Source organism: Acomys russatus, chromosome 3 (genome assembly GCF_903995435.1).
Source record: "Acomys russatus chromosome 3, mAcoRus1.1, whole genome shotgun sequence".
Classification (NCBI taxonomy): Eukaryota; Metazoa; Chordata; class Mammalia; order Rodentia; family Muridae; genus Acomys; species Acomys russatus.
The window spans coordinates 59,498,870-59,514,892 of NC_067139.1; the positions used below are offsets into that span (position 1 = coordinate 59,498,870).

At 51.3% G+C, this 16,023-nt stretch overlaps 1 protein-coding gene across 1 annotated transcript; it reads right to left on the bottom strand.

Moving 5' to 3' along the window:
* Positions 1-969: 969 nt before the first annotated feature.
* On the bottom strand, positions 970-15,573 carry Itih3 (inter-alpha-trypsin inhibitor heavy chain 3). Its single transcript, XM_051140985.1, has 21 exons — positions 15,432-15,573; positions 14,565-14,585; positions 13,627-13,793; positions 13,429-13,533; positions 13,052-13,214; positions 12,438-12,551; positions 11,392-11,517; positions 11,028-11,144; positions 10,355-10,523; positions 9,711-9,836; positions 9,289-9,470; positions 7,814-7,999; positions 7,549-7,688; positions 6,486-6,640; positions 5,024-5,056; positions 4,711-4,746; positions 4,478-4,591; positions 3,859-4,063; positions 2,115-2,287; positions 1,799-1,910; positions 970-1,213 (listed from the first exon to the last, which is right to left on the bottom strand). Exons 1-21 carry the CDS (start codon positions 15,522-15,524, stop codon positions 1,084-1,086), a joined length of 2,667 nt encoding a protein of 888 aa, XP_050996942.1. The 5' UTR covers positions 15,525-15,573; the 3' UTR covers positions 970-1,083.
* Positions 15,574-16,023: the final 450 nt, after the last annotated feature.

Genomic DNA, 16,023 nt, shown 5'->3' on the forward strand with positions numbered 1-16,023 from the left:
CAGCAACTCTATTTATCTTTTTTTTTTTTTTTTTATGTGCGTTGGCGTTTTGCCTGCAGGTATGTCTGTGGGTGTCAGATCTTAGAGTTAAAGACAGTTGTGAGCTGCCATATGGGTGCTGAGAATTGAGCCCGGGTCCTCTGGAAGTGCTCTTAACCACCGAGCCATTTCTCCAGCCCTGTCAGCAACTCTCTATATAACCTAGGCTTAATTCTCTTGCCCCTGCTTCCCAGTTGCTGAGCTTACAGGCATGTGTTACCAGGCCTGGCTCTCTCTCTTTCTCTCTTTTTCCTTTTTTTTGGCTACCGTAAGGCAAACAGACTTCTGCTGACACACACTCCTACCACGATGTACTGCGCCACCATACTACCAAGCAGCCACCTCTGAAGTTGTGAGCCAAAATGGACGCTCTCTCTCTTGTTGCTGTGTAAATACAAAACGGTCCTCCATAGGCTCGTGTGTTTGAATACTCAGTCCACCAGGTAGTAGCACTGTTTGGGAAGGTCATAGAACCTTTAAGGGGTGGAGCCTAGCTGGAGGAAGTGGTCACTAGGGGGCAGGCCTTCCTAGAGCTGCTTCCAGCTCCAGGCTCTGCTTCTGATCCTGAGATATGAGGAAGCCACGTTGCAAGCTCCTCCCACCCCTGACCTAGGTAATCTCAGCTACTGTGCCTGCCCCACCATGATGGACCATATCCTCTCAAACCGTGAGCCAAAACAGACCCTTCCTCACTTAAGTTGCTTCTTGTCACAGTGATGAGAGCTCTTGAGCCATGACCCCCACGTAAGACATCTCTGGGTTTTAAACTCCTCTCCACCCTTCCTGACGTCTCAGAAGCCCTTTGCCTCATCATCAGTTATAGATTCCCCAAGGTGTCACCCCGACAAACTCTGTCCCATGCCTGTGTCTTCCCAAAGCTATCCCATTTCTTCAGTAGTGGCTCACAAAGGTACTCAGAGACTTAACAGCTGTCTTGGTTTACATGCTGGGCTTTATTGTCCTGGTCCTTCCCACAAGCCCCATTCTGCGCCCTTGTTCCAGGCAACCCAGACCTTCTACTTGAGCAGCAGCCGAGATGTTTACTCAGAACAAGCTGGGGATGATATAGTCGGTATGGACACCATCAATTAGCCCTTCCCCATTGTTATGGACAAACCAGCACGTGACCTTGGTGCCGACACTGGTGTCCTTCCTGTAATCTTTCTGGGAGCCCCTGGAGGAAAAGAAAGAGGTACTATAAGGCACAGAGTAACCAGCATGGTATGGGACCACACCCACGGCTGACGGAATGTGGGAGATTCTTTCTGGTGCTTTTGCAGTGCTAGGATTAAATCCAGGACCTCACGTGTCCCAGCTCTGCCACTGAGCTATACCCCTCCACCTAGCCCCTGAGATAAGATTTTTATTTTTATTTGATATCTCTTAATGTTTAAGGCAGGGTCTCTGGTATCCCAGGCTGGCCCTGAACTTGCAATATAGCCGAGGACCTTGAACTCCTGGTCTTCCTGCCTCCACCTCTAAGGGCTGAGAACACAGGCATATGCCACCATGCCTGGCTTGAAATTGAAGAGCCGAGAGTTCGTTTGTCAAGAATGAAGTCAAATGACTGTTCTCTCTAGGGAGCTAGGTTTGAGCTGTGCCTTGATTAGTAGGGGTCTAAGAGAGCCAAGACCTCAAGAAGAGATAAGAGTACCCCAGAGAACACAAGAGCCCACCAAACTAGGTGCCATGTCACAGAGGGTTCTTTCCTCCTGTCTTGGTACTGGGTGGGGTGAGGGTGTCAGAGATGCCACCTCACCTTGTGACAGTCAACCGATGGCTCTTCACTGCCATTGTGGCATCTGGCTTTGTGGGGTCAGAGCCTGGGCGCATATCAAACACTTCAAAGTCAAAGGGTTGGAAGAATTGGCCTGGGAAAGAAAACATTGACAGTGAGCCGTCGTGTATGGGTGAGGGCGCCACAGCCACTGGCTTCTCGGGATTGATGCAAAGACTGATTGGGCATGTTGTGAACCAGGGACAGGTACAGGCTAGGTAGCTTGTAGCTCTGTACATCTATTTCCGGTGCTTCCATGTAACTATGTAGCCCGTAGTCTAGTCTGAGCATGGCATACCCAGAAGCCCATGGGTCTGTGCTGACATCCGGTGACTGTCCACCACGTAGAACCCTAGGAAGTCCTGGTGAACTGGATGTTTCTTCCAAACCTGGTGTAGGATGACCACAAAGCTAACCCCATCTCCAAAGGAGACCACCATATTCTTTTTCCTGTTGATTGTTACAGACAGCCTAGGAGAGAAGAGGAGGGCATTTAGTGGCCTTGGCCTTACCCATCTGAATCAAGGGCTTTCAGCAAGGCCTTCCAGGCACACAGATCCCAGACACTACCTCAGTGTTGGGATAAAGCTACCATAAATCTACCATCATGTCATCTGTGTCCTCCACACAGGGGACCTCTTGGGGCAGGAATGAGGCCTAGGAACGCAGAGGCCTGGGTTCAGCTCAGCCTCCGTGTGATCCTGGGCAGGTTGCACCCTCTTTGAGCCTCAGTGGGGATAGAGGAACCCCTGCTCACTACACCCCAGGGACTCTGAAACAGGAGAAGCTAAGAAGGTTTGGAATTAGCAGATCCAGCAGGGGAATCTACAAATGGAATCATTGTTGTTGTTTAATCCTTCCTTCCTCCTCCCTTCCCTCCCTCCCTTCTTTCCTGCTTAGCTTTTACATTAATTTTTAAAATTTTTAAGTAAGAAGTATTTTTATACAATACACTTTTATCTTGTTTCCCTCCCCTGTCTCCTTCCAGATCCTCTCTGCCCAATTGTATCTCCTCTCCCACCTCTCCCTCGCACATATGCACAAGTAATAGATACACAAAAACAAAAATCAAAACAAACACAAGCAAAAGACCAATAAAATAAGCAAACAAAAAAGCCAAACCAAGAGACTACAAAATGAAAGATCCACCAAAACAAGACATGGACTCTACTTTGCACTGGCTAGCTACTCCTGGGCATGGTGCTGCCCTGGACTGTGGTTGTTCTGCCCAGTGACACTCCATTGGAGAAAATGGGTTCTCCTTTTGTCACTGGGTATCCGTTGCAAACAGTTTCTTGGTTAGGAGTAGGACGTTGAGTCCACTCCCTTGTCAGTGCTGGGACCTCATCTGACTTGAGCCCATCAGGTCTTGTACATGTCGCCACGGTCTCTGAGTTCATATGCTGGGCCGGAGCTTGCCACAAAACCCACGCTGACCTAGAACTTGTGGTATCATCCTGGTTCTGCCTCCCGAGTGCTGGGAATGGAGCTGTCTGCCATCACACTCAACCCTCCTTTCTGTTTAGGAATGGGTTCTTGCAAGGGCCAATAAAATGGCTCATTGTTTAAAGGTGCTTGCTGTGCAAGCCTCATGGCCTGAGTTCAACCCCCAGAGCCCCCAAGGCTCATGTAAAAGTAGAAGGAAAGCACAAAGTTGTCCTCTAACTAACCCACGTGTGTTGTGGGTAGCATTCAGACACACACACACACACACACACTAATAATAACAATAAAACATAATAATAACAATAAAAAGTTTAGAGATGAGGTCAGGCTATGTTGCCAATGCTGGTCTTAAACGTGTGGCCTCAAGCTGTCCTTTGACCTTAGGCCTCCCAAGCAGCTGGATTCCATGCACCACTGCACTTGGCTTCCATCCAGTCAGGGCTTCCCTCAAAATGAGTCCTGCACACTGTCCAGCTACAAAGTTTGCCTATGACAGGGATCCCAAGAATTGGTGCCCTCTCCTGTGGTCACCATCCTGTGGAAACTGAATTGGTGCCATCAGTCTCTGCTGAGGCTTGGAAGTACGGCCACCTTACCCGGTCTGCGTGACTGTGACCGTGTCGAGCCAGCTGAATTTGCTCAGTTCGTTCCCAATCCCCAGGATGATCTTCTCCGTGGTCACCTCAATCCGGAAGTCCATCCAAGCATTGATAATGCCCAGTTTTCCAAAGTAAGTTTTCCCTGTACTGGAGTAAGAGTTGCTTCCCTTGTCTCCAATGATCTGCCCAGTCACAGTGATGCCTGTCAGAGGGACGGGGCCAAGAAGAGAGGCTAGTGAGGTCCTCTGAGCCCTTGCTGGCCTGGAGGGAAGCAGAGGCAGAGCCAGATCCTGTGCTGGAAGCTTCAGGTCTGGGGCATGCTGGGACACTGTGGATCTTCCCTCCTCCCTGAGTCAGGAGTGTTGTGAGAGGGAAAACTGTTCCCCATATAAAGGCTGGTTCCACCCTCAGCATCAGGCTGCCCGTATCTCTCCCTCTCTCTAATAGCACCAGGCACTTAGTGAGTCTGGCTCTTTGGTTAGCTCCCTCCTCCTGTGTGCAGTGTCCTGCATGTGAGGATGGATAATTACCAGGCAGAGTGAGGAGGAGAGCCTGGTCCATCAACTCACCTGGCCACTCAGATCCTCACAGAAAGAACCCCAGCTTGTTGCCCCACCTGTGACCGGGTCTTCGACAAGGCGCAGCACCGTGCCAGGCTTCTCATCAATGTTGAAGCAGATGGTGTCATTTTTTCCTGGGATTTGGATGATGAAGTGGGGGTCTCCATCCACTGCGGACACATCAGAGAACAGGCTGGCTTCAAGGGCCACAGGCCTCCCCTGGCCCGGTGGGCAGGAAAGAGGTACCCATAACCCTGAACCTGGACCAAGGAGGAGCCAAGGAACTCACCATAATAGTAAGGAGATGGCGAAGCCTGGTGACTGGCTACGGAGCAAAGGGGAGACCGGATTGAACTAAGCAAGCTGTGCTGGGGAGACCTAGACCTCCACTCATAATATGGCTTCCGCTTCCCCCATTTTGACTCCCCGGTGATTTCATTCACCCTTTCCCCTCCACCAGAATTCAACTTTCCCAGGACACTTAGTCAATCGGCCTGTGACAGGGGTTGATTCAGGACACATTATAGAAGGGGACAGGGCAGGAAAGGCTCTTAGTGGGAGGTGGGGAGGGGAGCTGATCCCAGCAAGCAATAGGTACTCACTCATGTAGGCTACAGAGCTGGTCACAGAGGAGGCTAGCAAAACACCAAAGGGCGGGCATGAGCAACCGCCAAGGGCTTCCCCATCCCATTCTTGTGCTTTCTGTCAGCCTGAAGGCTACTGGTCCCACACTGGGCACTAACACTGGCAGGCTTGCCCAGGCAATCCCTTTACGGCTATGTTGGTAGTGAGAGTGTGATTTTAATGCTAGGGGCATATTCTGATGTGACTAAAATGTAAATCTATCAAGTCATCAGCCTCCCCCTCGTGAGTAGGGGTCACGGCCCTCAGTGAACTCTTCAGCCCCCCTAGATGGGAATAGGGTGAGAGCCACATGTCTGTTGTTCCTTGGTGGTTGGTAGCACCTGAGGAGAAACGGTGGCCCTAATGTACTTGTGTTTGGCAGGGGCTGGGTCTTGCCCAGCTTTAGAGGGCTGGAGGGGTCCAGTGTGAGAGCACTTGGTTCCCAGAGGCCTTCAGCATGGCCACTGAGCCCAAGCACCTAGGCCTGTGTTCCAGATCAGCCGCTGCCTGAGTCCTTGCTGGGCCTCGTGATCTCACCATAAAATGAGAATTGTAAAAGACTCACATGAGGGTTGCAGGGGCGGGGGGGGGGGGCAGTCATGTAAATGTGCTAGATATCAGAATTGCTCATTTTTGCAGGTAACAGGACACTGCCAATGATTGGCATGTGTTCAGATAGGGAGACCATTTTTAACTGAATGGATGGGAACCCCTGACTTGGAGGGGTGGGCCTGAAGGCTCTCTTCAGTCTTTCTCCCTCTCTCTTCCTTCCGCCCTCCCTCCTCACTCCCTCCATCCATCACAGGAAGCTTACCTTCTACCATGCAGTCACAGTGAGGGAGGCAGAAGAAAGATGCATTAGATACAGACAACTGACTAAGGCCATTGCACCCAATGCGAGTGTTCCATGGCCTGGCTTAAAGCTAACTTTGTCCACAAAGCGTGTCCCCTAGAACCAAGAACTCCTAGAAAATAGGGACTGTGTTTCCCAGTGCCAGGCTCCCCATGAGGTTGTTATACACATTGGGGCTCCCCCAGTGAGTATAATCTGGGGTCTTGAAGATGTTTGGTCTCAGCTTCCAGCTTTCAGGGCCTCTTTTTCACACAGATCTCAGGTCTCTGGTAGTTCATTCCAGGCCTAAATTTGGGGCTAGAAGCCCCTCTTGTCTAACTGAGCCTTAGGGTGATATACTGAAGTCCCTTCCTGGGCACGGCCCTAGGCGGCACGCTTCTTTGGCTTAGGAACACAGAGACTCCTACTGGCCCACACCCCATGCCCCTGCTGGCCACTTCACTCCTGCCAAGCCCCCTCAGATGCTTCCAAGCCTGACCTCTTCAAAAGGTCCGGTGTCCCCAGCCTAGCCAATCCCTCTGCTGGGATTCTAGGGTCTAGGGTCTTAGAGGGAGGTTTCTAGATTCTGGCCTTCTCTCCGTGCCCACCTTCCCCAGGCTTGTCAGCAATGGCTGTCTGGTCTTCATTGTCCTCAGGCTTGGTCACTACCATAGAGGTCAGTGGAGTTACAAAGTGGTACTTGAGGGACAGCTCCAGGGCCTGGGCTGTGAGGTTCTCCTTCTCCTCCCCGCGGGCGTTCTTGCTGTGAGGAGGAACAGCTCAGAGAGTCAGCCCAGGACACAGCAGCTTGCTTCCTTTCACACATAGTTCCCCAGCCAGACCAGAATCTCCAGGGACACCTCAGGAATCCCTCCCCTCCCTCCACGGTCCACCACGCTGTTGGTCCTACTCAGTGGAGCTCACTGGGGGGCTGGGGGTAGGGAGGAATAGCAGTTCACTAGCTAGCTCCCTGAGGCATATGAGAAAACTATTTCCTCTCTAGGAGTCTGTTTCTCCACCTTTCAATACAAGGGACTTGAAATGGCTGCTTTTATAATTGCTTATGATGACACTGTGGCATTTAGCCTGTGCCAAATTTGCTGGGGCTTTACAGCTTTGTTCTCCCTATAGGAGCTTTGTCATTGCCCTCTCCCCACCCTACCCCCATGCCCCTACCCCGCCTCTCCCCCCACCCTACCCGCACCCCCTCCCACCTCCCCCTGCTGGTGTCACTGCTGATGGGCTGAGCAAGAGCTAAGGCCTCCCCTGCCCTAGATGCACTCAGGCCACCGCCCTTGGCAGTGCTTGCCTGATTAAGATGGACAAGCAAGAGGGGTAGGACGCAAGGAAACATTTTTTTGTTTTGTTTTGTTTGGGTTTTTCGAGACAGGGTTTCTCTGTGTAGCCTTGGCTGTCCTAGACTTGCTGTGTAGACCAGGCTAGCCTGCCTCTACCACCTGAGTGCTGGGATTAAAAGTGTGAGCCACCATGCCCGCCTGGAAACGTTTTAAAATGTGGGCCAAGAAGAGGGGAGAACAGTGAGAATACTCCCAGGGATGTCCTCCCTCGGTGTGTGGCCGTCTTACTCCTCTGGCCCTATCGGAACACTTCAGAGCTATGGTGGGTGCCACACAGCTAGGTGTTCCCCAAGGCAAGAGTAGGCCAACTCACCGTTTCTCCAGTAACTGCTCAATAGTGAGGTAGGCCCAGAGCCTCTCAATGTAGTTCCCAAAAATGTAGCTTTGCTCCTTCAGAGCCGCATCCATTTCCGTCATGTCTACCTCCTCTGTGAAGGTCAGGTCATTCAAGGCCTGGGGAGGGATAGGATCTGGATGATGGATGGTGATGGAGCTGGATGATGGAGCTGTGTGAGCCTGAGGTCCATCGCTGCTGGCCCTGCATTCCCAGCACACCCCAGGCACCACTTCTCACTCACCCCGTGGCCCTTCACATCTGCTTTAAAGTTGTTCACGTCCCTGTCCACCAGGCGCCCTGCTACGACAATCTCAGAGCCGTCATAAAAGTGGGGGTAACTGTTTCTGGTGAGGTCCAGGATGGCATTCTCGGGGTATTCCACCTCCACATTTGTCAGCAGTGGGTGAGCTACCTCCTCGTAGAAGCCCTGTAGGTCATATCAGGGGTCCAGTCATCTCAGAACCACCCCCCCCCCGCCAGGGTGGACATGGAAAACCCCAGGATAGATTGGTCCCACAGATGCTACAAGGTGGCATTTTATCCCCAAGGGCTGAATGGATCCTTTTCCTTGATTTTCATTCCTAAATGTGCCTGGCTGTGCCCTGAAGCTTAGGAGGGACCTTCCTGTCCCCATCCCACTCCCATCCCCACCCCTCCCCCCCCCCCACCCCCCCCCCCCCCCCCCCCCCACCCAGTCTTAACAACGAGAGACTAGAAGGAAAGGAGAGAATTCTTGGTGCAGAACTTTAAATAAATATTAGCCAGAGAAAGGGATGTGGGTCAGAGGGGAGGAGGAAAGCCCTGGGGTCCCCTGCAAGTAGGGGTGCTGTCAGTCACAGGGTGGGGGGGAGGGCCTAGACTCAGATTGAATAGTGAAACACACATTTACGTTACTTACATCTGATATTTGTAAGTATTATTTTATTATATAAAGGTCTGTCACGGGTCAGATTGTGTGCCGCATTCCCAAAGCCCCAATCCTCAGGGTGCAACCTTATTTGGAGTAAACTCTCTACAAAGATAATCCGATGATGTCATGAGGTTGGGCCCTGATCCACTATGCCTTGTGTCCTTATAAAAATAGGAAATTGGATGCAGATGTACAGCAAAGGAACACATGGGCTGGCTCAGGAAGAAGAGGTCAAGTCAAGAATGGAGGCCTATACAGACCTTGCCCTCAGAAAGGAACCGACCCCCTGTCACCTTGATCTCATACTTGTGGCCTCTAAGACTGTGAGACAGTGTTTCTTCTGTTTAAGACACCTCCTCAGTGGCCATATGCTCCCTTATGATAGACTTAGTAAACCATTGTCCTATGAAGTATTTGGGCATATTTACATAAAAATTACTTATTGCTTATGAGACATACACATCTAACCAAATGTCCTAGGATTGATCTGCTGACCCGGCAGAGGAAGCAGCTCTGTTTTATGTAAATTAGGGCAAGATGCAGCCAGAGGTAGGTTTCTTTCTGTTTATTGTTTGTTTTGTTGTGTTTTTTTTTCTTCCGAGGCAGGGTTTCTCTGTGTAGTCTTGGCTGTCCTGAACCAGGCTGGCCTCAAACTCACAGAGATCCACCTGCCTCTGCCTCCTGAGTGCTGGGCTTACAGGTGTGTGCCATCACACCCGGCTCAGAGGTAGATCTCAACAAAGAGGAAGCTCCCTCTAATACCTGAAGCCCTCCAATGGTGGACTAGTGTGTGAGGTGAAGTGTACCTGCAGCTGCAAGTCGGCATCGGAGTCTTCATAAATGCGCCGGGCAAGCCCATGATTCTCCAGGGCCAGCGTCTCCAGGAAATTATAATTCAGATTGTTGCCAAAACCCAGGTTATACAAAGGGAACTTGCCCCCGATGGCATTCCGGGCATTCTCCTGGATCTTTTCGGATCTGCTCTCACCTGTAAAAAGGGCTGTTCATGCTGGGGACCGTCTGCCCCAGCTCTGTCTGGGGAGATCTGACTCTACATGCACAGCTGGTAGGGAGCCTTGACAAGAAGAGGCATGTACCTTCCTTTGAGGGGCTCACAAGATGCTGGGGGACCCCAGGAAAAGATGCCCAGGGTCTTGTAGTGAGCCAGCTGCAGAGTCAGGAAGGCAGGCAGCCACTCGCCTTGGGTTCAAGCCTCCCTCTCCCTCACCTGTATTGGCATCGCCATCTGTCAACATGATAATGATGGAGGTGCTCCTCTCCGGGACCTGGTGCTCCTCCCGGGCCTTGTTCAGCATTTCAATGCCCCTCATCAGCCCATCATTGATGTTGGTCACTGTACACCAATAGAGAGACAGAACCATTGGGGCGGGGGTGTCCTTAGGGCGCCAGAGTACAAGGCTGCTGAAGTGAAGGAAAATGAGACAGTAGACCTGGCTCATGTACCAAGGACTGTGTGAGCCTATACATAGAAGCACTCAGTAAACATTGACACGAGTGGATGAGCAGCATAGACTATCACACAGGCATCAAAGGGATGCTAAGAGGTTCCATGTGGTGATTACAGCAATCCGGCAAGCCCTCAGGTGGAGCCACCAGGTGCGGGAAGGAAGTGATACAGATGTCATATACGGTTTCCATAGGATCAAGAAGGGTTCCCTGTGGCCTTATCATGCTGAGACTTGTGGGTACCTGGGTCATGGGTTAGAGAGAGACATTTTCCCTAGGCCGCAGAGAAAGCACCCTGATGTCTTTAAGTCTGAGGTCTATCCTGAGGGAGATGCATGACAGAGACTAGGTGCCAGCATAGAAAAAGGAACTGGTAGAATACACATCTGCCCCGACCCCTCTTACTGCTTTCCGCCTGGATGCTCCTCACGAATGTCCTGGCCTCCTCAAGGTTTGTGGGTGTGGCTTGTACTAGCTTATCTTTCCAGATAGTCACATCAGTGCTGAATAGAATGAAATTCAGATAGTCCTCTTCTTTCATGTCATCCAGGATTTTGAGAAGGGCTTCCCTGGTCTGGAGAAGAAGACGACAAACAGACCATAAAGACATGAGAGAGAAGTGAGCCAGGTCACTTCCCAGCCTAGGCTGATGGAGGAGCTCCGCTATCTTTATCCTATGAGTAAGCATCGCCCAAGGCCTCCAACTCCCTGTGAAAGTGGGCATAAACTTTGAGTGGTTTTTTTTTTTTTTTTAAGATTTATTTACTATGCATACAGTGCTTTGCCTGCCTGTACACCTGCATGTCAGAAGAAGGCACCAGATCTCATTATAGATGGTTGTGAGCCGCCGTGTGGTTACTGAGAATTGAACTCAGGACCTTTGGAAGAACAGCCAATGCTCTTAACCTCTGAGCCATCTCTCCAGCCCTGGCTTTGAGTGTTCTTACATTCTGTCTGATTCCTCCTTTTCCAACAGAAATACTAGAATTTTCCCACTTAAAAAAATAATCTGTTCCTCCCCACACTTGTACATCCCATACTGCCCTGGGTGCTGGGAGGAGGTTGGGTGGGGGCAAACCTGCTGGATTTTCCGACCATACATGGAGCCACTGACATCAATCACAAAGACTATGTTCTTGGGTACCACTGGAAGGCCTTGGGGTGCAAAGAAGTGCACAAAATAGCCGTTGACTACCTGCAAAGATGGAAGAGATGTGGAAGCCAATGTCCCTTTAACAATGCCTCGTCTTGCAAGTGGAAGTCAGAAGTTTGTCACTGGAGGAAAAAAGTGTCCCATTTCCACTCTCCAGGAGGTGCTGTGCAAGCGACGTGGTGCAAACGATGGAGGAGAAGGATGCAGCTACGGCCCCTCAGGATACTGAGCCTCTCCCCACCATGAAGATGGATTAGCAAGCTAGCCTGGTGCAGCCATCGACCCTTACCTGCACATTGCCTGGAGACTCTCTATTCACATCATAGACGATGGTGAAGTCCCCGTTGAGGAGGGAGTCTGTACACGTTGGGCATGAGCGTTGTTGGTCTAAGCTGGGCTTGAAAGACACATGCCCCTGGGAGGTGGGGTGAGGGAAGAGCCTTGAGCTTGGTGAAGGCTTCCCACTGACAGACAGGAAGAACCCTCTGATAGCATAGAGGTGAGGGCTGGGCATGAATCAAATGCCAGTTTCTCCTGGATGAAGCTGCTCCTATGCCCCATCTTTCTGAATAGCCCCACCCTGGGTGATCAGAACCTGCCTTGGGTGGGCGTGACTGCTATTTTCATTTAGCCTTTCCCTTCTCTTTTGGCTGTCTCACCCCAACTCTTTATCTCAGCATCAGGAGTTACTTGGGTGTGGGAGTTTTGCTCTGTATGAGAGAACTTGGTGTCGAGTGGTTTTGCACATTGGAGTTGGTACCCAGATGAGGGAGAAGGATGTGAGTGGGGAAGGGAGAGTTAGCGTGAGGGAGGCTATGAGTGCCCGGATGCCAGCAGCTCTCTTGAATGTAGGCTCTTTGAAAGTCTCTCTGGAGATCCTAGAGAGCTGAGATTTGATGTCTCTGTTTTCTCATCCTCTTTCCCACTGGCACTGGGCTGGAATAGCTAGGGGATTCAGTGACTGGCACCAACTGCCCAGCACCAAGAATGAAAATTAAACCAATTCTCTTTAATCTTCCATCCCTTAATGTGGAGTCAGCCAAACTAGCCTTAGCTTCTTAATCTGCAATCCCTACCCTGTCCATTTGCCAAGGCAGAATGGAACTGGGCTTTATAAATGCCTTCCCTTTCCTCTTTGTCTTGGTAGAGTGGAGACCCCAAATCTTCTAGCAGGTCAGCATTAGCATTTGCTGCCTCCAGCATTCTCTCTGATGACCCAGATGACTGAGGAAAAAGATAGACACAGACTGACAACCCCCACCGTGCTTAGGTCAGCAAGGTCAAGGCTGATGTCCTACCCCCCTGTACCCCAAGCCCCAGAGGTATCTATACCACCTTTTTGCCTGAGAATGACTTGGTGAGGGCACTTCCTAGGAGGTCATTAGTGATGAATGAAGCCTCAGCATCCAGCATGCTGATGCCCTGTGGCTCAAAGATCTGTGCATCAATCTGAAATGGACAAATAAAGGAGATATCATACTGGGATAATACAGAGGTCTGGGACACAGCCAAGGGAATGGATGTGGGTCTGTGGTGATACAGAGACCCACAAGGACAATAGTGAGGGGTAATAGGAAAGCGACCCAAAAACTGTTAAAAGGTTAGGGTGGCACAAAACATTTCTACCATCTGTCTGCCATTGATCCTGAGTTCCAAAAACCACAGTATTTCCTTTTCCTTTTAGCCTTGATGTAGGTAGCAAGTGTTTCAGAAGCACTTTGTGGTACAGTGCTCAAGGGCCCGGCACTAAAGCCTCCTCCCCTTGGCTCCCAGCTACTGTAGCTAGAGCTGCTGTGCTGCTTCCAAACCTCCTTAACCAAGCACAGGGACTTGGAGATGTGTCCTTGGCTCAGCTCTGAGGTCCGCCCCTCCTTCTCCCATCCTGACTCCACTGCCCTTCCCAGGGCACTCTGTAGTTCCAAGCAAGGCATGAAGGAACGGCTGATTACCTCAAAATGCCTGATCAGTTGTTTGGGCTGGACCTTAAGATACATCTCGTACTTGCCCTTGTGCCTCTTAAGCAGCTCTTCATAGGTTAGCTCGAAGGTGACCTTGCTGCCTGCAGCCACATTGACGGACACTGTGAATTTCTCCAGTTTCCTTCCGGAGGCCCTGGGAGGTGAGGCGCAAGACTGTATTTAGCACAAAGACTTTAAGAACCGGTCCTTCCTTGGCCCTGGATTCGAGTCTCAGGTCTTAGGTTAGAGAGCTCCCTAACTGCTCGAAACCTCAGACACTTTAAAATGGGATATTCTGAGGATGCACAGTTTGATAGAACAATTATCATAGTTGCTTTCTTCTCTCAAGGCCCAAGATGCACACTTACTTGACCAAACCAGCTGTCTTGCCCTGGGACACAGCCTTTTCATATTGCTTCTGGGCAACTTCCTTTTCCTTAACGTTCCCAGGGTAGGTGACACCATCGATGGTCCTGAAGACAAAGAGTTTAGAGGAAGGGGCTGCCACACTGGCCCAGAGCCCCACCCCCCGGGAGCCTAGCATAAGCCTCTTTGGTGGCACCCACAAGGTAAAGTTGGTGATGAAGGCAGTCTTGGGCAGTTCCACATCAAAGGAAACCTCCTTGGCCGTGTCTGCACGGTTGACAGCCCTGGTGGTGACGACATTGTGAGCGAAGCGGGAGGTCACCTTGCAATTGATCTTGGTACTGTAGACCTCAATGCCGTCGACCACCTGTGGGAGAGGTGGGCTAGGATCACCGGGTTATTAGCTAAACAAACCGCATCCTGGGAAACCTGCCCTTCCCAGACTCTCCCTTGTGGGCTCTGAAGCCCTGGTGCATCTTGATCCTCCCAGTCAGACACACTGCAGGTCTGGACAGTGTCCTCTGTCCCATGTCCAGTTGGCTGCCACCACAGCACTTGTGCCCACCTCCTTAATGCTGGAATGTACACACAGCTGCTGCCAGCGATGCCCAGAAGCCTTTCTCCACTGTGGCTCTTCCTACACTCTTCCCCCAGCACACATTCTTTTCCCTTACTGTCTTTCCCTCCTGTGTCCTTTGGTGTCGACCGGTACTTTTATTCAAACAGACACCTCCTTCCTGTGTCCCCAGACACCCTCTTTCCTATCGAGGAGGTAGGCCAAGAGGTGCTGGGCTAAGATTCTAGGTACTTTGCAGCAGAGAGCTTCACCATCCACTCTCCGTCCTCCCCGTCCTCCCTGCCCTCCTCATCCTCCCCACCCTCCTGCAGCCAAATGCCAGCCTGTACTTGATCAATACGTGTGAGGCGAAGGCACTTCCTACGCTGCCCTCACAAAGCTGGAGGGCTGTGATGCTATTTCCCGAGGGTCTTGTGTCCCATGGGGCTCTGCCAGGATGGGACCATGAGCTGTTTTCCAGCTCTGGCTATGCTGCCTTTACAATCCGTAAGTTCAGCAAACGAACAACCGCTCCGTTCTGGCCCCTCCCCACCCAGTCAGTGTCCTACTGGAAGTCCTTACCCCTTCTGGGAGGCTCCGTTTCTGTAAAGACAAAGATAAACAGGGAGGTCAGGACCAACATGAAGCCACCAATGGCCTGCGAGTAGGTTCTGGGCTTGGGCCAGGTCCCAAAGACACAGGACCCTCCAAGCCAGTGTTGGAGAGGGACAGTGAATAGTTGGAGAAAGGAGTGTGTCATCAGGGACACCTATGGAGGAAACCAGGAGAACTGATTCTTTTTTTTTTTTTAAATAGGCAGATGTGGGGGGGGGTACACATTGATAATTTATTTAATTTTATTTTATGTGCATTGGTAACTCTTTAGAACTGGAGTTATAGACAGTTGTGAGCTGACATGTGAGTGCTAGGAATCGAACTCAGGTTCTTTGGAGAGCAGACAATGCTCTTAACCACTGAGCCGTCTCTCCAGCCCAGGAGAACTGATCCTAAGCTGTCTTGTGCTCCATATGCCCCCCAACTTACTTGGCCTCTCATTTTGCTCTCTATGGCCCCTGGTCCCTTCAGTTATCTTCCCAGACCACCCATCCACTCATCGGGCTCAACTTAACATTCTGTAGAGGCCTCTGCACCTGCTTTGTACCCAAGGCAGGTCTTTGTAGACCTCCACGAGAAGTTCAGAATTCATCGTCCCTCTAGCAGGTGGGGAAACTGAGGCCTGGAAGTTTTAAGAGCTCTACTCTGGGTTATACCGCAGGCTAGTTTATCAAGTCCTATCTGGAGTTCAGTTCTCCAGAGTCCAACATTGGCCCCGTATCACAATGTCTAGTCCTCAGCCTCCTTGTCCCCTTACTTGGGGGACTTGGTTGGAGTTTTCTGCCCATTTTTCTACCCTCAAAGTCTGGATATCAGGTAGGAAGTTTGACTCACCCCAAGCAGCCGGATGGGGCTTCTCGGCAAACCAGAGGTCTCCAAGGCAGAGAGCAGAGCCAAGACAAGGCAGGGCCACCACATAGTCACCATTGCTGAGCACACAGGCCTGGCCTGCTCTCCTTATATATGCCAGCCCAGTGTTTTTCGAGCAGGGTCAGTGACCTGCAGCGTGAGGCCAGAGCAGAGGAGGCAGGCAGTGGCTCCGGGAACTGGGGGTGGGTAGGACAGGCACCCAGTGTGACTGTTTGAAGAGGGCCCAGTGGGCACAAATGGCCAGTGTTGGGGCTTCACGCCTGATAGTCTGGAGTCTGGGGGTCCTCGGGAAAGCAAAAGCTCTGTGAGACAAGTGACCCCTGGTCACCCTTGTGTGGATGATGAAGATGGCGTGAGCTGCATGTAGAACAGCTGGCATCTCCACATCTAGGGCTCAATGCTTTTGTCCTTAACCACCCACGTTGCCTCTGGTCTGGGCCTGGATCCCAGCTCCACCCCTCACAAGGCAGCCACTCTCCATCTAGACCCCCCCCCCCAGGGCTGAGCCCTTGAACTGAACAATCCTGAGCCCTGTAACCTGACTCCCTCTCCCCCT

What these genes read in the sequence shown, in the direction of transcription:
- Itih3 (XM_051140985.1), bottom strand. Translation starts at nt 15,524, where the DNA reads ATGGTGACTATGTGGTGGCCCTGCCTTGTCTTGGCTCTGCTCTCTGCC. An exon ending in ATGGTCGGAAAATCCAGCAG is followed by an intron (nt 10,524 to 11,027) that starts GTTTGCCCCCAC and finishes CTTCTTCTCCAG; the next exon opens with ACCAGGGAAGCCCTTCTCAA. An exon ending in GCCATCTCCTTACTATTATG is followed by an intron (nt 4,592 to 4,710) that starts GTGAGTTCCTTG and finishes ATGTGTCCGCAG; the next exon opens with TGGATGGAGACCCCCACTTC.